Raw genomic sequence first — 23,514 nt, forward strand, 5'->3', positions numbered from 1 at the left:
TTTAAAAAGGTCCCCTCAATGATCTTTATGGGCAATTATTGTTCAGATAAGAATGATAATTGAGTAGTATACATACTGGAAATTGGATGCTCATACATTCGTAGCATCTCTCAGAAAAATAACTGTTGGAACTTTTCTCTAATTGGTCAGGTGTGTGCCTAGCTTAACTGAGATGGTGACAATTTGATTTATGATAGTTCACTGTAGACCTTTTGGGCTACAGTATGTGTATATGAATATAAATGTATTCTGTGTTTAAACTTGGGTCCCATCCCAGAGATATATCATTATGGTATGCAAATATTCCAAACTACAGAAAAATCCAAAATACTTCTGGTCCCAAGCAATTTGAATATAAGCAACTCAACCTGTACCCAGAGGCACAACTACTGAGGGTGCAGAGGGTACAGCTGCTATGGGGCCCAAGATGTTTCCAGAACCCGCAGCTCCCCCTGCACCCAGTCAACTTCTAAGGCCTGTGGCTCCTCCCCCACAAAGGATAGCCGCAGGTGCCCCCTCTCCCCCCCCGCCCCACGGCACTGTGTGATAATGTTATCTTCACCTTTTTCACAACTTCTACGCACAGTCCTAATTATTTATCTGGGGAATAGGTAAGTCAGAGTTTCATTTTAATAGATAAAATTTCGTCAGGACATATATTTTAAAATGAAATGTTGACTTACCTATCCCTGCTTTGAAGTGTCCTGCTAAGATGATGTAGACCTTTTATGTGATTTATATTTGGATCTACAAGTGCTATGTCTTTACCACTACTATCTTATGTCCGGTACTCACAGTGTATATATAATAAATGAAACTTGCTCCAGTGCCTCCTACTAGGCATCACAACCCGTCCATACAAAACTTACGAAAACACGACACTCTGGAGACTGAGATCTTATGTGAAAAAACAAGGTGCTTTAATTCATGGTCAACGTTTTGGGGTACGGAGACCCCATCATCAGGACACACACACACACACACACACACACACACACACACACACACACACACACACACACACACACCACGAACCAGTATCACAGTGTGCTAGTAAATATATAAATGTAGATGCAGCATAAAATGAGGTTATAGATGAATTTGCCTCAGTAGGCCAATCATAAATTCAGTGTATCTTTGTTTAGCAGGTCAGATGTGAGGTACCCTAGGATGAAACTCTCTCACCAGGAAAAATCACCCAAGAAATAATAACCATTAATGGTCAATTATTGATATTTATTTGTGCAATATTTTCTTTAAAAAACAGTAAAATGGTATAAAATATTGTGATCCCAAACAGATTCATATAAATGTCAATGTACAGAAGATGGTTCAAATCCTCCCTCACCTTAGCAAAGGTGTGAGCTCAGAGTGGAGATTATCAATACAACGACATGATGAATACAAATTGGAGAACCCTACGCGTTTCATCTCTGACTTCGTCAGGGGTATAGATCAGTTTAGCCTTAAGTAGAGTATGTGAAAACAGCCATTCCTCAGATTGCTTTACAGTCAGGTGCAGGATTGCAGAGTATACTGGGCTGCAGAGCAGATGCAGGCTTGCAGGAAATACTGTGGTGCAAGTGTGATTTCATTCCACCACTGTAGTGTGTTGATTGGTCACTAGTAAGAATGCAATATATCTATATAAGGCATTTGTTGATGCCATTTATCAATTTCGTCTGAAATTCCCATCCATTGGATTTGATATCTCTATACCAAATGATTCTATGACAGTTTTCAAAATTAAATCTGAGGAATGGATTTTTGGAAGTTAGGATACAGAAATATGGCAGAGTGTTGAAGACCATGCTAGATTTGAAACCTACTGATCGCAATGTATTATTATCACCTAAGAGTTATCATCCTAATACTGTACATAAGGGCTTACCGTACCTTACTCACAGCTCCTACATATATGGAGGTTATGTAATGAGGAGACTGACAAGGAAACATTGTTGAAAATTTTGTTGCTAGGGGTTAGCCTTTATTAAAAAAGGTCATTTCTATTCCTAGAGATAGAACACTTACAATAAAACTAAAATGAGAAAATCTAATGCCAACAAAATTATTTGGCCCAATCGTTATAACACAGCAAGTGATAAAGCTAGAAAAGCAGTTAAACCTATTGGCCAATTATTTTTTCTGATAGTGAATTGGTTTGCAAAAGAAAAAAAAATCATGATGTTATTTGCTTGGGAAAAGCATACGTGATTATTTGGTACATACTGATATTTTTATCTTTGGTAAAAGTCCAACCAACATTTTTTTTAGTGCTCCCAGAGTCTGTTGTTTCAAGTGCATGGGATGTGTTACCTGCAGCTATATGCTTACTGGAGATACCATCAAACATTCGTTCATGCTCTAGTAGAATGTTCAAAAGTCGACATTGTTTTGACCTCCACAACTAAATTTGATGAGTATGTACTTATATGCCCACATGTGAAATACTACAGTTGCAAGACCGAATGTCAATTTAAAGTTAAGATGAGACAGATCTGATATACATGTTGCTGTTCTTTTGTGTACCAGTTAGCAACCCATAGCAAGACATTTTGCTATGTTTGGTCACTGACATACATTAAGCACAAAATTATTAAAACTATATTCCTGTTTTACCTAGGGGAGGAGATAGAACTAAATTGCATTATTGGATATTTATTTATGCTTCTTTTGGTACTTGTATAAATATGTTGCATTAAACATATTTGAAGTTGATTATAAACTGGAGAGTTGATTCCTATTTGTAAGTTTGATACTGTTGACTTTTCTTCTCGCTGTGTCTAACAAAAGTAATTGGTACATAGTATATAGATATTTTAGTGTATATACTGTATACACTGCATTATTGTATTTAACATGTGGCAGTGTACTAGTGGCTTCTCCACCACTGTATATGTTTCCATTGTCTGTTTTTGTATTCAGATGTGATTTTGGTGACAGGCACATTTTGATGTGATTTCATCATCCTGGCACATGCCAGCTGGAGACATGCCAGAAATGCGGTCATGGTGTTGTGCTGGAACACTTATATATGGTGAGCTGTACATGTTTTCAGTATTGCCCTTATGAAAGCTTTGGAATAACTTTGTTGGTCTCCTTCTTGTGCCTTTTATTGTCCCTGATTGCTATAATATATATATATATATATATATATATATATATATATATATATATATATACACACACATACACACACACACACATACACACACACACACACACACACACACACACACACACACTTGGAATGTCAGCACTCACGGGACTTGTATTGTAGTAAGAATCAGGTGACTGGCACCTTGTAGCTGGTTATTGTGCATATACACTGCTCAAAAAAATAAAGGGAACACTTAAACAACACAATGTAACTCCAAGTCAATCACACTTCTGTGAAATCAAACTGTCCACTTAGGAAGCAACACTGATTGACAATCAATTTCACATGCTGTTGTGCAAATGGAATAGACAACAGGTGGAAATTATAGGCAATTAGCAAGACACCCCCAATAAAGGAGTTGTTCTGCAGGTGGTGACCACAGACCACTTCTCAGCTCCTATGCTTTCTGGCTGATGTTTTGGTCACTTTTGAAAGCTGGCGGTGCTTTCACTCTAGTGGTAGCATGAGACAGAGTCTACAACCCACACAAGTGGCTCAGGTAGTGCAGCTCATCCAGGATGGCACATCAGTGGGAGCTGTGGCAAGAAGGTTTGCTGTGTCTGTCAGCGTAGTGTCCAGAGCATGGAGGCGCTACCAGGAGACAGGCCAGTACATCAGAAGACGTGGAGGAGGCCGTAGGAGGGCAACAACCCAGCAGCAGGACCGCTACCTCCGCCTTTGTGCAAGGAGGAACAGGAAGAGCACTGCCAGAGCCCTGCAAAATGACCTCCAGCAAGCCACAAATTTGCATGTGTCTACTCAAATGATCAGAAACAGACTCCATGAGGGTGGTATGAGGGCCCGACGTCCACAGGTGGGGGTTGTGCTTACAGCCCAACACCGTGCAGGACGTTTGGCATTTGCCAGAGAACGCCAAGATTGTCAAATTCGCCACTGGCGCCCTGTGCTCTTCGCAGATGAAAGCAGGTTCTCACTGAGCACATGTGACAGATGTGACAGAGTCTGGAGACGCCAAGGAGAACGTTCTGTTGCCTGCAACATCCTCCAGCATGACCGCTTTGGCAGTGGGTCAATAATGGTGTGGGGTGGCATTTCTTTGGGGGGCCGCACAGCCCTCCATGTGCTCGCCAGAGGTAGCCTGACTGCCATTAGGTACCGAGATGAGATCCTCAGACCCCTTGTGAGACCATATGCTGGTGCGGTTGGCCCTGGGTTCCTCCTAATGCAAGACAATGCTAGACCTCATGTGGCTGGAGTGTGTCAGCAGTACCTGCAAGACGAAGGCATTGATGCTATGGACTGGTCTGCCCGTTCCCCAGACCTGAATCCAATTGAGCACATCTGGGACATCATGTCTCGCTCCATCCACCAATGCCACGTTGCACCACAGACTGTCCAGCAGTTGGCGGATGCTTTAGTCCAGGTCTGGGAGGAGATCCCGCAGGAGACCATCCGCCACCTCATCAGGAGCATGCCCAGGTATTGTAGGGAGGTCATACAGGCACGTGGAGGCCACACACACTACTGAGCCTCATTTTGACTTGTTTTTCCACTTTAATTTTGAGTGTGGTTCCAAATCCAGACCTCCATGGGTTAATAAATTTGATTTCCATTGATCATTTTTGTGTGATTTTGTTGTCATTCAACTATGTAAAGAACAAAGTATTTAATAAAAATATTTAATTCATTCAGATCTAGGATGTGTTGTTAAAGTGTTCCCTTTATTTTTTTGAGCAGTGTGTGTATATATATATATATATATATATATATATATATATATATATATATATATATATATATATATAATTTGTAATCATCTGCTCCGGTGTCCATACCAAATGTATCATACCACTCCAAAAGAACCATGCCAACAGCTGTTGGCATGGTTCTGAGGACAGGGCTGTGTCCACGAAAACATTAAACTGTACCATCATGTGCTGAATACAGGGTTATTGTGATTCAAACAGTCTCTGAGTGCCGACCGTCTTTTGGAGATGGCCCTAACTATGTGGAGTTTGTATATTCTCCCCGTATTTGCGTGGGTTACCTCCGGGTACTCTGGTTTTCTCCCACAATCCCCAAAAATATACTGGTAAAAAAAATTAACCCTAGTGTGATTGTGTGTGCGTGTAAATGTGATAGGGAATATATGCCCTTACTTATCAATGAGTGATAAATTTCACTGTGAGTGATAAATTGCACCAGCCAATCAGCTCCTAACTTCCATGCCACAGGCTGGGTTTGAAAAATGACAGTTAGGAGCGGATTGACTGGTGCAATTTATCACTCACAGTGAAATGTATCACTCATTGATAAATAAGGACAGTTGATTGTAAATTCGAAAGGGACTGATATGAATGGCCAAACATATTCTCTGTACAGCACTGCAGAATATGTGTGTGTTATAAAAATAACTGATAATAAATAAATGATATGTAAAAAAATATAAAAATGATACATAAAATGCTGCATGCTTGCATAGGTTTTCATCCCCTACAGACTAGTGCTTGGTACTCTTGCTGAAATAACAGTCTTTAAGTCTGTTGGGGTTAAGCTTCTAACGGATTGCACACTGATTTGGGAGTTATTTTTTCCCCTTACTTGCATACAGACTTGTTGTTGGTTGTTTTTATTTTATTTATTTATTTATTTATTCGCTTGCTGACTCCAGTTTCAAATAGTGCCATATACCTAATGGTACATGTCCAGGCAAAAGTGCAAGAAAAACAAAGCAATCACAGGAACATTGGGGGTCATTCCGCTTTCATCGCAGCTGTGTTAAATGTAGCACAGCTACGATCAGGCACTCAGACATGCGGGGGGACGCCCAGCACAGGGCTAGTCCGCCCCGCATGTCAGTGCTGCGCCCCCCCCCACCCCAGCAGAAATGCAAAAGCATTGCACAGTAGTACTAACTCCTGGCCAGCGCAGCTCCTGCGGCTGGCCTGGAGAACCTCTTCGCTGCCCGGGTCGCAGGTGCTGCATGTGACGTCACGCAGCCGCCGCGCCCCCTCCCTCCCCAACGGTCCGGCCACGCCTGTGTTGGCCAGACCATGCCCCCTAAATGGCGGCTTGACGCCGCCGTTCAGTCCCCTCCCACCCAGCAACTGCCTCTGCCTGTCAATCAGGCAGAGGCGATCGCTAGGCAACGACGGCCTTCAGCCGTCTGGCATGCACCGGCGCACTGCAGCGCCGGCGCATGCGCAGTTCCGACCCGATCGCTGTGATAAACTGCAGCGAGCGATCCGGTCGGAATGACCCCCATAGACAGTAAGACAGATGTAGGCACTACCTCTGCAAGTGTTTCAGTAAGCATAAACATAAAATATAACTTCTGAGTAGTATATGAACAGAGCATTGGAGCATCATACTAAAAAGAGTAAAAAGAAAAACTCCCTGACACACACTCTGCCTCCCGGACACTGTCTCTGTCCCTGTCTCCCTGACATTGTCTGTGTGTGTGTGTGTGTGTGTGTGTCTGTCTCTCCCTCTCTCTGACACTGCCTCTCTTTTCATAACAATGTCTCTCTCCCTGACACACACTCTCTCTCTCTCTGACACTCTCTATCTATCTCTCCCTCTCTCTCTTTGACACTCTTGCTATCTAACTCTCCATGACACTGTCTCTATCTATCTCTCCCTCTCTCTCTTTGACACTCTTGCTATCTAACTCTCCATGACACTGTCTCTCTCTCCCCCTGACACTGTGTATCTCTCCCTCTACCTGACACTGTGTCTCTTTGACATGGTCTCCCTTTCTCCCTGACACCCTCTCTCTAGTTCCCTCTTCCTCTGTACTCCCTGACATTCTCCCTTACTCTCTTGATCCCCTCTTTCTCTCTCTGACATTGACTCTTTCCCTGACAATCTCTCCCTCCCTCTCTCTCTCTCTCTCTCCCCCTGACGCGGCCTCTCTCTCTCCCCCTGACGCGGCCTCTCTCTCTCCCCCTGACATGGCCTCTCTCTCTCCCCCCCTTACGCGGCCTCTCTCTCCCCCCTTACGCGGCCTCTCTCTCTCTCCCCTGGCGCGGCCTCTCTCTCCACACCCTGGCGCGGCCTCTCTCTCCACACCCTGGTGCGGCCTCTCTCTCCCCCCCTGGCGCGGCCTCTCTCTCCCCCCCTGGCGCGGCCTCTCTCTCCCCCCCTGGCGCGGCCTCTCTCTCCCCCCTGACACGGCCTCTCTCTCCCCCCTGACACGGCCTCTCTCTCCCCCCTGACACGGCCTCTCTCTCCCCCCTGACACGGCCTCTCTCTCCCCCCTGACGCGGCCTCTCTCTCCCCCCTGACGCGGCCTCTCTCCCCCCTGACGCGGCTTCTCTCTCCCTCCCTGACGCGGCCACTCTCTTTCCCCCCTGATGCATCCACTCTCTCTCCCCCCCTGATTCAGCCTCTCTCTCCCTCTGATGTGGCCTCTCCCCCCTGACGCGGCCTCTCTCCCCCGTGACTTGGCCTCTCTCTCTCCCCCCCTGACGCGGCTTCTCTCTCCCCCCCTGATGCAGCCACTCTCTCTCCCCCCTGATGCAGCCACTCTCTCCCCCCCTGATGCGGCCTTTCTCTCCCCCCTGATACGGCCTCTGCCCACTGAAGTGGCCTCTCTCTCTCTTCCCCTCTGATGCGGCCTCTCTCTCCCCCTCAGATGCGGCCTCGTTCTCCCCCTCTGATGCGGCCTCTCTCTCCCCCTCTGATGCGGCCTCTCTCTCCCCCTCTGATGCGGCCCCTCTCTCTCCCCCTCTGATGCGGCCTCTCTCTCCCCCTCTGATGCGGCCTCTCTCTCCCCCCGATACGGCCTCTCTCTCTCTCTCCCGACGCGGCCTCTCTCTCTCTCCCGACGCGGCCTCTCTCTCTCCCCCGACGCGGCCTCTCTCCCCCGATGCAGCCTCTCTCTCCCCCCTGATGCGGATTCTTTCTCTCCCCTGACGCGGCCTCTCCCCCCTGATGCGGCCTCTCTCTCTCCCCCCCCCTGACGCGGCCTCTCTCTCCCCCTGACGCGGCCTCTCTCCCCCTGATGCGGCCTCTCTCTCTCCCCCTGATGCGGCCTCTCTCTCTCCCCTTGATGCGGCCTCTCTTTCTCTCCCCCTGATGCAGCCTCTCTATCTCTCCCCTTGGCGCAGCCTTTCTCTCTCTTCCCCTGGCGCGGCCTCTCTCTCCCCCTGACACAGTGTCTCCCTCTCCCTGACACACACTCCCTGACGCCATCTCTCTAGTCTTCTCTCTCTCTCTCTGTCTCTGAGATTGTCTCTTTCCCTGACCATCTCTCTCCCTCTCTCTGACACCGTCTCTCTAGTTCTCTCTCTCCCTTTCTCTCCCTGTTTCTCTCTCTTTCTCTCTCCCTCCCTGTCACTCTCACTCCCTTTTGCACCCCTCCCTCTCTTGCTCCTCCCTCTTCTCTATCTCTCTATCTGACACCCTTTCTCTCTCTGATGCTCTCTCTCCCCTCTCATCCCTTTCTGTTTTTTTCTCCCTGACAACCTCCCTCTCGCTCCTCTTTCTCTCATGCCTTCTTTTTTTCATGACCTCCTCTCTCTCTCTCTCTATTCTTGCACTCCTCTCTCTCCCTGACATGCTTTTTGTCTCTCACTCACCTCATTTTCTTTCTCCTGCTCTCCTGGGGGGCATTGCAGTGACAATGGTGAGGGGGAAGGGGGCCGTTCAAGATTTTGCTATGGGGCTCACAAAGTTTTAGTTACTCCCCTTACTGGGACAATCTATGCCATAGCTTATGAAACATATGTAAGGTATTCCTACTGGTATATAGATAACATTCATGACTGATAGTATCATTAACAGTACCTGCCATTAATCGCTCCAAGATTGAGCAACCTTAGCAAGTGTGGACAGGTCCATGACCTGTCTAGAAATAGTGGTATTAAACCTTTCAATATTAAAGCACAAATAGACGGAGCCTAGAGTCAGTAGGAGGCAACATCGGCACCGTAGATTTGATATCAAACCAAACCTTAAGCCAAAAAGTTTGACAGCTTGGCATGCCCAAAACAAGAGGCAAAAATCACATTTTAGAACCATCCTGGCAAGACTAATAGGAGTGCGATAAGATCTACAAAGTATAAAGCAATGTATTTGTTGAAACCAGACACAAAGGGATCACAACATTTGTGCCCAGTGATCGTCATGGAGAGGGTCTAAATCAACTTCCCATTTACATTTTTGGGAAATGAGAGCATCTGATAACAGGATGTGAGATCACTGTACAGATAAGCAATAACCTTTTTAGGGGTCAGTCTAAGAAATGTTCAATTTTAAAGATACCATAATGAAACCAAACATTCTCTGAATAGAGCACTCCCAGCTCAGAAAAGAGCCATTGAACCAGAGCGGAACATCCAGGTCCTGACCCCCGCCCTTCCTTTCTCCCTCCCAAACCAGAGAGGCCTGATGCAGTAATAGAACTTAAATAACTGTCAGCCGTTTAGAAAGCAAGAACTGAAGAAGACATAAAGGAGATCCTATCTGCTCACCAAAGAAACCCCACCAAGATGGAATCAGAGCAATCACCCAACCAATGAACCAGATGTGCAAATTGGGAAGCCATATAGTAAAGTCTCAAATTAGGGATGGCGAGGACCTTAGATAATTTGGATCTGCACAAAATACGTAAAGCAATCCTTTTGTTTCTTGTACCCCAAATAATGGAGAAAAGTATTGAATCAGTGACAGAAATATACTACTATGACTCGTCATTCTCCATTTTCCAGGCACTCTTCCAGATTAGTCCCATTTGTCTCTGAACACATGAGCCTAATCATTATCTTGCAAACAAGAAGCACTCAATGTAAGGGGGAGAAAGAAATCCGAGTGCTGTTGACCCAGAAAAAAACAAAAATAAAACACAGCAGTGTTTGTTCTCTATTCTGAAAATAATAAAGATGTTCTAAACAGGAAAATAATAGCTCCATAGTGATGTGAAGCGGAAGTGTACCTTATCCAGTCAGATATGCTAGTATAAGTGAAGGCAATAGATAATACCATACTAATAATAGTTTTTGTAGTGATACAGGTGAGTAGAAGTGAACCAATGTTGGTACATTAGAGACAGCAGTGTATCTATAAATGGATGCAGGGTGTAAGTTGCATTTGGGTCCAGGGAGGCCTCTCATAGCAAACCTCTGACCCCTTCTGCTCTTAAAACTCCATTGACCAGGGATGAGAATTAGCAGCAGTGTGCATTAGTTACTGGAGAATACTTGACAGTGTAATCATGTATTGCATTTGTGTAATGAGTGACTCTACTATCATAAACTATACAGTAGCTAATAAGTAGGTAATTAATTACTTGTTGGCAAAAGTGGTAACTCAAGATTTTTTGGAGGCATTAAGTTATTACTCTCAAAATTTTTAAGATTATTTCTGCTCCAAGAAGAGGACGGTAAAATAATATACTATGCTATTATAATTACCCTATACTGCCACTGTCATCTACAACTAGACTGCAATAATTACCCCACACCGAATAATTACCAATTACCACATGCAGCTTTCACACTTTTACATTGCAATATAATTAGCCCAGCTGTTATAGTTAACATTTGTTCTTCTACTATCTCATGACCTAAACTACTATTTGAACCTTAATAATATCATGTATTTCAGATTCAGTTACTCTAAGGTTCAAATTGCAGTCTAGCTAGGATGCAATCCAACATCAGTACCCATCGTTGTCTCTCTGTTTTGATGAACAACATTTGCCTTTAATAATGAGTTTTACTAGGAGTTGGACAGTAAGTAAACTAGATGAGTTGTAGTCAAAGGTTAGGCCGGAGGTTCCCAAACACGGTCCTCAAGGCACCCCAACAGTCCAGGGTGTAGGTATATCCATGGCTCAGCACAGATGGTTAAATCAAATTGACTAAGGTGCTAATTAAGTCACCTGTGGCCAAGCATGGATACATTTAAAACCTGGACCATTGGGTGCCTTGAGGACCACGTTTGGGAACATCTGGGTTAGGCACATCAAGTCCATAGCCCTGATCTAAACAATTGGATATTACTTTGCAGCTTTTTCCTATCTTGTGCAAAAACTTTATCTTTAAATTGTCTTATAATTCTCTTTGGTCTTTAATTTCACAGCTTTCTTTCAGATTCACAGACTAAACTGATCTTTTATTAGGGGGTTGAATAATTTTGCAAGCCATATTGTACGAACATTTGATATTGAATCTTACACACATTGATATATTTGTGAATTTTAAACCATATTCCATGTCTTTTAAAAAAAAATAATACTGTTTCAGTTGAGTACTTTAGAATCTTTATACTTTTTCTTTTACACACGTTAATATTTACATGCTCTATGCTAGAAAAAGTATAATGTCTCACCATATGAAATTTTTTTACTGCAATGAAAAGTGCAATCCTGTTTTCAGCCCTTATGTTGAATAGGAATGCAAACAAGGTTCCACGTGTTAAATTACAGAAGGATCAAAGACTGTTGTGTTGCTCTGTTTGTAGTACATAGAGATACAAACAGCTACTGTATTGTGTCTGGTTATGCAAAACATTTTCCTACATCAGGCACCCTCAGCTTTTTCATACACTGAACTGATTTGCATTTAATGGAGTTTTCAAAATACTTGTAAAGGGGCCTACACACTGGGCGATGTTTTTCGAGCATCGATATTATCGACCAACGATATTATTGATGGTCGATTTTTACTATAACCTGGATGATATCGATGGTCAATTTGGACAATGGGGGTCATTCCGAGTTGTTCACTCGCTAGCTGCTTTTAGCAGCATTGCACACGCTAGGCCGCCGCCCTCTGGGAGTGTATATTAGATTAGCAGAATAGCGAACAAAACATTAGCAGAACTGCTACTAAATAATTATTTGCAGTTTCTGAGTAGCTCCAGACCTACTCACAGATTGCGATCTGCTCAGTCTGTTTAGTTCCTGGTTTGACGTCACAAACATGCCCTGCGTTCGGCCAGCCACTCCCCCGTTTCTCCAGACACTCCCGCGTTTTACCCTGACACGCCTGTGTTTTTTAGCACACTCCCGGAAAACGCTCAGTTACCTCCCAGAAACGCCCCTTTCCTGTCAATCATTCACCGATCAGCAGTGCGACTGAAAAGCGCCGCAGGATCCACAGCAAAGCTGCTAAGTTTTTAGTTAAATAACTAAGCGCATGCGCCCTGCGTGCCTTGCGCATGCGCAATTTGCAACAAATCACAGCATAGCCAAAATCGGCAACGAGCGAACAACTCTGAATGACCCCCCATATGAGAGTACATACAACTATATCGTCCAAACTGACTGGCATGTATCAACAATGATCGTTCAACGATGAACGATTGCGGGCACGCGCATCGTTCATCGTTGATGCATCCACACTGAAAGATATGAATGGTTTATCGTTAATTTATGAACTGTATCATTCATATCTTTCAAGATATCGCCCAGTGTGTAGGCCCCTTTAGTCTGCATTGTGGAGCGGTTATGTGACTAGACAGAGAAACATGCAATACAATGACAAAGGATTGAAGGTTGTTGTAGTATAGTACCTTAAATGATCATTGGCATCCTGAAAGTTGTGACGAGCAAATATTACCGCAGGACTGGAGTTAACAGGGAGGGGCATACGGTTATTTAGGTACATGTCATCAAGCCAATATTGGTGTATCTAAGGTAAGAAAGAGAAAATGTTGACAATCATGTAAATAAAACGATAATTATATAAAATCTAGATTTTCTTTACTCAGCGCTCCCAACCATATGGCTGGAGGTTGAAACAGTACGTACAGTTCAACAACAACAGTGAAACCACATTTTGCTCACCTCTGGCACAGATGGTATAAAGACTGATATCCGTTCTACAAGGCACATTTATCCCAGAGACAGCTGTGCAATCAATACAGCAGAGAATGAGGCAGACACAGTATGCAGATTCATTTTAAAGTATGAAATGAACTATACTTTTGCTCTATAACCATGGAAAGGTAAAGTAATCATTTGCTGGAACTATAGATGTTCAAATCAGTCTTTAGTCACAAACTGCGGATCGACCCCAAAATCCATCTTTACGCTTGTCGATGTGCAAGCGGAATTGGATGTTGGTATTCTGCAACGCTATTTTTTAATCTGCTTATGTTAATTGTTCCCTGTGTGATGCATTAATGTGGACCATAGTTCAAGTTGCACTGTAAATACGGATAAACATTTATTTCGTTTTAGAGTAATACTAAAGGTAGATGCAAATATTGAAATGGCAAACCCTCAAGCAGGCAACGGCTAATAATATAATTAAAAAAAATAATGTGATTCAGAAAACAATTAGTTACAAATATAATAAGTTATTATCTATATACAGTGCATTTTTATTGGAATATTTAATACCCTAATGTCCTCAAGAGAAGCTCACTCTTGAAGCCCTCACCCAGGGGCAATTTATTACAGGAAGGAACCAGTGTTTCTGCTCTCTGTGGGGCCCTCCCCTCACGGCGCATGCTCTGAGAAAACTCTGTCATTTTCACTGTGATTTCTCTACAGTGCATGCGCACATCTCCGGGAAAATGTCGCCAACACCATTTTCCTGGTGATTTCTGTGGGGTGAGTGGTGTGGATTCCCCTTGACTTGGGGACCTGTGTACACCACACCTATTACATAGATATCACTGCTCTCAATATTATCCCCTCTCCACGACATCTCTGACCTAATCTCCCGTCACACTATCACCGGCCGACTTTGTTCTGCCAGTGACTACCACCTCCCTTCTTACCTCTTCCCATTCCGTATTTGCTGAATGTAACTTTGATTTCTGGCTTTAAGCTGAATTGCATCATCACGCTCCTTGCTCCATCCACTTTACCTAAGAAGTAGGGATGACAGTCTACAGGTTGCAGCAGCGTTGCTCACTTCTCTGGAAGCCAATAGACTTCCCCCCATTTTCATGAATCTCACAGAAGTTCCCCATTCCTGCCTCCACAATTTTGTCCAAGCTTCTCTGCGCCTCTGGAACCCAAGTCAGCGATGCAGGGACTGTGCATGCTGGGCGGCCTTGCCCTGTGCTGGGCGGCCACCAGCATGCGATCTTCAGCAGTAGCAGATTCTGCTACTGATACTGAATAGGGTACTCAGTTGTTTATTCTGCATAGTGCTTACTTGACACAAGCTAAACTGGTGGAGTACTGGTGGGAGGGCTTCTGATGTTTGCCTTAAGTGTCAGTCAGCTTCTGGTACCTTTTGGCATTTACTATGGGTGCACTCCTTTTGGGTTCATGTTCTTCGGGTGCTCTCTGACACTGGTATTTAATCCGCTGTTCTTACTGCTTACTACTGTTTTGTTGTCTTGGGCTTATAGATGTTGATGCCCTAGATAATTATAGTTTACAATATGCTTTGAATCTTTGTACACTGGCCAAGGTTTGCATTGCAAGACTGTGGATGGCCAGTGCAGGTCCTGATTTCCAGGCTGTCTCTGGTTAATGTCACAGTGCAACAGGAACGATATATGTATATAGTTCATAAAGCAGAGTCATAGTATGATCATATGTGGTTCAGGTGACTCTCCTCAAAATATGCTACCCACAATGATCTGCTTTCAGTTGCACTGTTACTCCTGTTCCCCTTACATCTCTGCTGTGGGATGATTGATTTACTCTGATGATTGATTGCCTACTTATGCAGATGCTCTGTACCCTCTGTACCCTTTGACTGTGACCAGGGCCGGTGCAAGGTCTCTCGGCACCCTAGGCAAAGCTTCAACCTGGTGCCCCCTAACCTGCAAGCCTCCTGCAAGAGGTGCATCAGAGCAATGAGGAGTGGCCGTGAGGGCGCCCCCTGGGAGCCACAGTTACATCTGCCTCCTATGTGCTTTCACATGACTTGTTGTTACACGGTTCGGCACAGAGGAAGCGCTGAGGCACTATGTGGTACAGTCTGATGGTGGTGGCTACACATGATTAGAACCACAGAAGCAGCCAGCGCAGTGTAAAAGGAGGAGGCTGCATACAGACACATCCTTCAGTTTTTTGCTAGATTAATTCAGTGGCGCCCTCCAGGGTCTGGAGCCCCTAGGCAGCCGCCTAAAGCTGCCTAATGGTAGAGCCGGCCCTGACTGTGACATTCACTTGCTGGATTTGAGATGTGTGCCTTTTAATTTTTATTTCTCTTAAGTCCTAGAGGATACTGGGGTCCACATTAGTACCATGGGGTATAGACGGCTCCACTAGGAGCCATGGGCACTTTAAGAAATTGATAGTGTGGGCTGGCTCCTCTATGCCCCTCATACCAGACTCAGTTTAGAAAATGTGCCCGGAGGAGCCAGTCACACTTGGGAAGCTCCTGAAGAGTTTTCTGCATTTATTTTCTATTTGATGTTTTCAGGCAGGTCTGGTTGGCACCAGACCAGTGGCGGAACTACTGCCAGTGCAAGCAGTGCCTTGCACTGGGGCCCGCCACTGTCAAGGGGCCCAAAGCCAGAGCGGCATGTAATGACTCATTACATGCCGCCTGGCTGCCGCTGTGTGCCACCACCGCCGCCGAGGAGAGGAGCGCACCAGCAACGGGGGGAAGGGGGGGGGGGATTTGGGAGGAGGAGGGAGGTGAAGGAGGGAGCCGCAGCAGCGCTATGTAATTGGTGGATGCGCTGCCACTGTCCCTCTCCTTCACCATAGGCTGCCCTCCGCCACTGTGAATGCTGGGATGCGCTTCCCAACATTCACAGTGGCAAAGAGCAGCCTATGGTGAAGGAGAGGGACAGCAGCAGCAGCGCCTCCACCAATTACACTGCGTTGCTGCGGCTCCCTCCTCCACCTCCCTCCTCCTTCTCCCCTGCCCGGGATCTGCCAGAAGCTGCACCAGGAGCCTGAGCCAGCGGAAACAGTAAGTCTATCTAATCTATCTAATCTATCTAATCTATCTATCTATCTATCTATCTATCTATCTATCTATCTATTTATTCTGTCTGCCTTAATGTGTGAAAAGGGGGACGCTGTCTGCCGTTATGTGTAAAAAAGGGGAAGTTGTCTGCCGTAATGTGTAGAAAAAAAGGGGACGCTGTCTGCCGTAATGTGTAAAAAGGGGACGCTGTTTGCCGTAATGTGTAAAAAAGAGGACGCTGTCTGCCGCAATGTGTAAAAAGGGGACGCTGTCTGCCGCAATGTGTAAAAAGGGGACGCTGTCTGCCGTAATGTGTAAAAAGGGGAATCTGTCTGCCGTAACGAGTAAAAGGGGCTCTACCTGGTGTAGTGGTGCTACCGTGCGGCGTAATTTGAATAATGGAGACTACTGTGCACCGTTATATGAATTGGTATTATTTTGTGGCCACATCCATTCCCCACGAAGCCACGCCCCTATTTTTTGGCGCGCTGCATGCACGCTGCGCTCTAGGCTTCAGGCACATTGTGAAACCGCTGTGAGGGGCGAGCTGAAGCCACTTCTATTACTCACACTGGCACTACATTATAGGGGTTTTAACCCACTGTAGACTACATTATTCACCTCAGCCAGTATAAAAAACCGTGAAGACCGTGTGCTATTAAGGGGGCGGGGCTTCACTATGAGCGGATCCAGCAGCTCACCAGCACCATTTTCCCTATGCAGCTTGACTGAGGCAGACTGGCAGGGAAGCGCAGCTCTTCCACAAGGACTCCAGAGCACCTCAGTGGTACCTGGTGGTCATAGCAAAGGGGGGGGGGGGGGGAGCAATATATTGGTGCACTAAACCCTACTAAGGGTACTTAGTTTGCGACCCAGCTAAACTTGCCCTTTAGCTATAGGGTGTGGCCGGCTCCATTTTACTCTGTGTCTACCTATAAGGGCTCTGTGTGGGTTAACTGTGTTTTAACCTATTCCTGTGTGTATGTGTGTGTTCTCTCACATTTAATATGTCAAAGGAGTGTGTATCATGCACAGCATTGTTTTTCTCAATCTGGGGGCTCACTGCCGTGTACTCAGGATAGTACACATTTTCAGTCTAGTGGATCTGAACTAGTATGGTTAGATTCATTAAAAGGGATGATTTCAAATATTTTGAATAAATTATCCGAAAATGAGAAGGAGATGCAATACTTAAGGCAATCTGTTGATGACCTGATGAATATATATTCAGTGGTCATTCCAGCGTCTCAGACCCCTGCCATTTGTCCACAGAAGCGTACTCTGGCCCAAATCATGTAGGCTGATACCGATGATGATGATGTTTCAGATCCAGAGGAGGGTGAGGTGGACTCGGGAGGGGGGGGATGCAGCTTTGTCACAGGGAATACAGGCCCTGATAGAAGCTATTAGAGATGTCCTGCACATTCCTGATAATGTGTCAGAGGACGAGGAGGGATCTTATTTTAATGTGAAAAAGAAATCCTCAGCTACTTTCCCAGCATCTAAGGAATTAAATTCCCTATATGAAGCAACTTGGGTAAATCCTGACAAGAAATTTCAGGTCCCAAAACGGTTACTCACATCCTTCCCGTTCCCTCAGGATGATGGGAAAAAATAGGAAAACCCACCGATAATTGACGCATCGGTTTCTAGGCTGTCTCGTAAGATAGTTTTACCTGTTCCTGGGGCAGTTTCCTTGAAGGATGCTGCAGACTGCAAGATTGAGACCACTCTCAAATCTCTGTACACAGCTGTGGGGGTGGCCCAGAGACCCACTATAGCTTATGCATGGATCTCTAGGGCCATTGCAAAATGGTCCGGCAATCTAATTGACGGGTTAGATTCCTTATCCAGGAGGGAGATACAGTAAGTTTGCTCCTACAGCATATACAGGATTCTGCTAACTTTATGGTGGAGGCCATAAAGAAAATTGGTTTACTCAATGCACGCACCACTGCCATGGCAGTGTCAGCACGCAGGGTCTTGTGGCTACGCCAGTGGCCTGCGGATGCGGATTCCAGGAAAGGTGTGGAAAGTCTACCTTTCACAGGTGAATCCCTTTTTGGAGATGAACTGGAAACGTAGAAATCCAAGGCTATGGCGGGTAAGTCTACATACCTTCCTTCTGCAGCTCCCCCAGCTAGAAAATCCTACACTGCTCCAACTCTGCAGTCCTTTCGGACAGCGAAGTTTAAAAACAAAACCAAAGGTTCTTCTACGGCCTTCAAAGGCAATAGAGGTAAACCCAGAAAACCAGCAACTGCAGGTTCACAGGAACAGAACCCCGGTTCTGCTTCCTCTAAGCCTTCAGCATAACGGTCGACCACACTGCCTGGAAGACAGGCAGGTGGGAGCCCGTTTGCAATTCTTCAGTCACATATGGTTGGTTCAGCGGTTGCTGTTCCTGGTTTAAAGTTTGGTTAGCTTGGCTTTCCTCTAGTTTGTGTGTGCTGGTTCGGAATCTCACCACTATCCTTTTATATCCTTCTCTCAAAGTATGTCCGTCTCCTCGGGCACAGTTTTCTAGACCGAGTCTGGTAGGAGGGGCATAGAGGGAGGAGCCAGCCCACACTATCAATTTCCTAGTGGACCCGTCTATGGCCCTCATTCCGAGATGATCGCTCGCTAGCTGCTTTTAGCAGCAGTGCACACGCTAGGCCGCCGCCCTCTGGGAGTGTATCTCTTAGCAGAAGTGCGAACGAAAGGTTAGCAGAACTGCGCGTGAAATTTCATGCCGTTTTTGAGTAGCTCCAGACCTAGTCCTATCTTGCGATGAATGCAATCTGTTTAGTTCCTGGTTTGACGTCACAAACATGCCCTTCGTTCGGCCAGCCACTCCCCCGTTTCTCCAGCCACTCCTGCGTTTTAGCCTGGCACGCCTGCGTTTTTTAGCACACTCCCTGAAAACGCTGAGTTGCCGCCCAGAAACACCCACTTCCTGTCAATCATACTACGAACACTCGAGCGACTGGAAAACGTTGCTCGAGCTTGGGTAAAAGTACAAAGTTTTGTGTGAAAGTACTTAGCGCATGCGCCCTGCGTACCATGCACATGCGCAGAATTGACGCTTTTTCACTTGATCGCTGCGCTGCAAAAAAACGGCAGCGAGCGATCAACTCGGAATGAGGGCCTTTACCCCATGGTACTAATGTGGACCCCAGTATCCTCTATATACTACGAGAAAAGGATTTACCGGTAGGTAATTAAAATCCTATTTTCTTTTCTACTGCTCTTATTATGATATATGACTATATGCATGATTCCTCTTGTTATTTTTTGCGTACTATATTATGTTTATTCTATTTTAATGCAGCTGTCTCACATATATTATGTTTTATTCTTCTTATCAATGTTTATTTTTTTGCATATTTTGTAAATGTGTTTCTTGAAATAAAAAAATCTATCCTATCTATCTATCTATCTATCTATCTATCTATCTATCTATCTATCTATCTATATATATATATATATATATATATATATATTATTCCAATATGCTGCCAAAATGAAGCCTGATTTGTACATCAAAAAATATCTAAAATTCTGTTGGATAGAAGTTAAAATGCATCTGGTACAAAATACCTATGGTCGTTAAAGGTTAGGTCTAATCAATATGAAGAAAAGGTTACATACTTTGCATCACTTATTTTCCTGCTTTATGTACTACTAAGTGTTCTATCCATTCTTCGCACAGGAGTTTCTGATTTTCATGGTTGTAAACATAATTGGTTCTTAGCATTACCCAAGGAGCACCCGTACCAGATAGGGTAAAATGGTACAGGACCATTTTTGTAGTTTATTACATTCTACACACTGGAGGTGCAATCCAAATTTTGATTTGAGTGTCTGTTTGGGCGTTATCTTACACACAACGCAAGCCACGCATCATTATGTCAACTTCATGTTCTCCCCCTTAGGGGAGGTTTATTAAAGTTCTAACTACGTAGTTTACCTATTTCCCACCTGAAGAATACCTATGTTAACTTTCAACATCCTAACATGTCGGGAAGAAAGAGAATCAGTGATGAGTCAATCAGTGAGTGAGGGTTTTCGCATTTATATGTATACATATACTGTATGCTGTCTTTAAGCATGAGTTAAAGATGGTGTATTTTTGCTTTTTAAGGCTATAGTCACACCATGGACCTTTCTCTGAGGGTGCCAAAATATGCCTGGCAGTCCTAATATATGATTCACTTTTTAATTATATTTCCATTTAATTATTTTAGTATTTCACTGGTAGGCTATTGCATATTGCAACACTATTAAGCATGATTAATTACTACTTTTATTATTTGAACATTTTCAGTACTTTTGCAAAATAGAATCATGGGGTTTGAGTCCCAACCTGAGGATTAGAATAGAGTTTCAAAGCAAGTAATTTTTCCGTAGCATAATAAAGGGGTCATGTTGACAGGCATTTTGGGACTCCTGAAAGCTTTGATTGTTAAAAAAACGCATGTGTAAACCGCATTAAAAAAAATAACCAATTGTTTGTATAATGCGTTCACTTGAAAATGAGCCCACAGCTGTGCTTAACAATATTAGTAGTCATGGGTGCCAATGAGGAAAAGATGGGTGTAATATCACAGGGCTCAGGCCACTCTGGGAGCCTGAGCCTGCCAAAGAGGTGCAACCACCCTCAAATGTTGATGCCATACCCCCAAACTGCCATCAACTACAGCGTGGGCCTGATATTCTCAGTATAATGTGGTCAAGCCCCCACAAACTTGGTCACGACCCCATAGTACCTGGACCAGATGTTTTCTCATGGCAGCCTTGTTACTAGTACTATCAATGCTAGAATCCCATTGGTACTCAAATAATATTGTAGCAAAGTTACATTTGTGAAATGTGAAATTTAAATTTATCATACAATTAAATAGATCTCAAACACAAAATTAAAGTACTGTACAATTTAAATTCTGTTAAATACAAACCTCCGTTGTCTTTCGCTTTGAAAATCAAATAGGAATATTCTTAACTGCCATGGTCCATATACAAATCTAAATAAATGCAACACGATTGCCGCAACTTCATATTCTAAATGATTAATGAGAAAGGTCCAGATGCATATGGGCAATCAGAGGGGACTGCAGAGTGTGATCCTATTCAGTGCATACTTTGGAATGAGTAACTGCAAGATATACAAGTCCCTGATAAGCATCTCTGTCTAGGAATACTGAATGCTATAATGCAGTGATGGCTAACCTTGACACGCCAGCTGTTGTTGTACTACACATCCCAGCATGCCCTGCTACAGTTTTGTTATTTGGCCATGCTAAAACTGATGCAGGGCATGCTGGGATGTGTAGTTCAACAACAGCTGGAGTGTCAAGGTTAGCTATCACTGCTATAATGTATCCAGTTTTTACGATTGGGCATGTTAATCCATATCTGAGTGGAGTGTGTATACATTTAGCTGTGGCCCTTAGATATGTAACCTTGTACACTAAGATGGCTACACAACTGTGTAAAACAACTTCCTTTTACACATTTAAACAGGGAGCTTTGTTTTAATAATTAAAATGCTCTTATATATTTAAGGCACATTATTTATATACACATATGGTATATGCATACAAAAATGATAGAGCGCTTACCCAATTTTCATTTTTTTCTCTCTTCTCAAGCAGCTTTTGTTGCAGCATTTCCCCATGTCCTCCAGACATCATAAACCTCTCCACAATTGCTTTGCACTTTTTATATTGTTCTTCTGACACAAGATGTTTCATGCATTTCAGATACATGTCCATAGTTTGTTGTAGAGGTGGAACAGGCAGTTTGGGTAACTCCTACACAGAGCAAAAGATATCCGTCATTTGCAAGCAATAACCCTAATTACATTTGAGATCCCCCAAACTATCCAATTATATCATAATCTGAGTTAACTATACCCCCAAAGTGTAAGCCACAGCAGCAGAAACATGACAGTACCACAAATAGCAGGATGTTTTCAGGGCTGTACTAACCCATGACTGGGCCCCTAGGATCTCAGGTGTTTCAGGTCTTCTCAAGCACCTCATTCTTTCATCCTAGTGCAGTATAAACATGGACGCTGATACCCAGTTGAAACAAAGTCTGCAGACCTTTTTTTTTATCTCACAATCATTCTTGCTTTTCTTTTGAAATTGCGCTAGTAGGTGTACAGCCGTTGGTGCCCCGTCGGCTGTACATGCAGGCCAATATGAACGATCTCGTCCATATTTGCCTGCACTTCAATGCAGCCGGGTGACGGGGGGAGTGAAGAAACTTCACTCCCCCCGTCACTGCCCCCCGTCTCCGGGTCGCCCGTCGGCCGTATCCGCCGTCGGGCAGGTCGGCGGCGGATTGGCCAGTGTGTAGGGCCTATAAGAGGGTGCTTTTCTACAACACAGAGGGAAAAAATTGCCTTTAACCATTGGAGTCCTAGGGCGCAGGTAACATTACGTCAACTAAAAAAAAAGTTGATGAGCATCTAGTCCCTGTGGGGCCCCTAGGTGTGAGACTTGTGGATAATAGGGCCCTAACAATTATCTACTAATTAGCTGTCATATCTGCTAACCAAAGGCTTTACACATTGATAACCAAAGGCTTTTCACACAGACATTTTACATCTATTTTAGTTAACAAAAATTGTATTTAAGCAACCCCAGGATGGGGGATGGAGGATACCTTGCTAACTCTCTGCTCTAGGTGAAAGAAAGCCTAGCATCACCCCTGGATATACTTGAATCTGTGCTTGGTAGAAATTGTAAAAACATAACTACAAACTCTGTTTACTTACATGAGGACCACAAACTGTATTCACTTCAAGCTTTACTGCTAACTTACTGCTCTGCTCTGTTTCATCATTGGTGTGAGGGCAAAATTAGTTTATTTTGTGGCTTCATTTAATTGATTAAAGTGGCTTCACCCCAGCCCTGGGTGATCCTGAGGAGGGGGAACCCCTTTATTGGGGGGGTCCCCACTTCACACAAAATCCCAAGGCTATGGTGGCTAGTTGGCGGTGGATGAATGCTTTGGCCGGGGGAACCCGTCAAGTGTATCTCCTGGCTTTGGCGTTACCTTCTTGCTAATAAGAGCCTGGTGCTAGTTTTGGAAATACAGGGGCCCCTGTGCATTTTTTCCCCCATATTTCCGGGACCAGGATGGCTCAAGAGCCCTGTGCTGGTTCATTGAAATATGGGGGACCACCACGCTAGTTTCCCCCCGTATTTCTTGAGCCAGGACTGTTTCCCAGAGCCTGGTGCTAGTTTTGCTTTTTGGCGGAAATTCCATGCCATTTGTAAAAAAAAAAAAAAACCTTTGTATTTCACTAAAAACTAAAAACCTAAACAGATCTCACTGATCCGGGTAGGCTTCACTTTACTGCAGCTAAATTCGCACCTCACAACACGCCACAAATCGACAAGCTATACAAAACAAAAGCCAACAAAAAGATTTTTATTAAATTTCCCCCCAAGTTGGGTTCCGGCACAGAATAGGACAAACATACACAAAGATGAGTAAATTCACTTCTGCACATATGCTATAAGTAAAACCTCACAAATCTGCATCCATTAAGAAAGATCTGTG

At 44.4% G+C, this 23,514-nt stretch overlaps 1 protein-coding gene across 1 annotated transcript in view; it reads right to left on the reverse strand.

Annotated features, from left to right (window-relative positions):
• Nucleotides 1–23,514, reverse strand: part of CHAT (choline O-acetyltransferase) — a 248,852-nt gene that overhangs the window by 204,535 nt on the left and 20,803 nt on the right. Inside the window, exons 3-4 of the mRNA XM_063958862.1 lie at nt 21,561–21,752; nt 12,641–12,759 (exon numbers count right to left, since the gene is read on the reverse strand). Coding sequence (XP_063814932.1) covers nt 12,641–12,759; nt 21,561–21,752 — 311 coding nt within the window. The remainder of the gene's footprint in view (nt 1–12,640; nt 12,760–21,560; nt 21,753–23,514) is intronic.

The sequence above is a fragment of the Pseudophryne corroboree genome, chromosome 3 (genome assembly GCF_028390025.1).
Source record: "Pseudophryne corroboree isolate aPseCor3 chromosome 3, aPseCor3.hap2, whole genome shotgun sequence".
NCBI lineage: Eukaryota > Metazoa > Chordata > Amphibia > Anura > Myobatrachidae > Pseudophryne > Pseudophryne corroboree.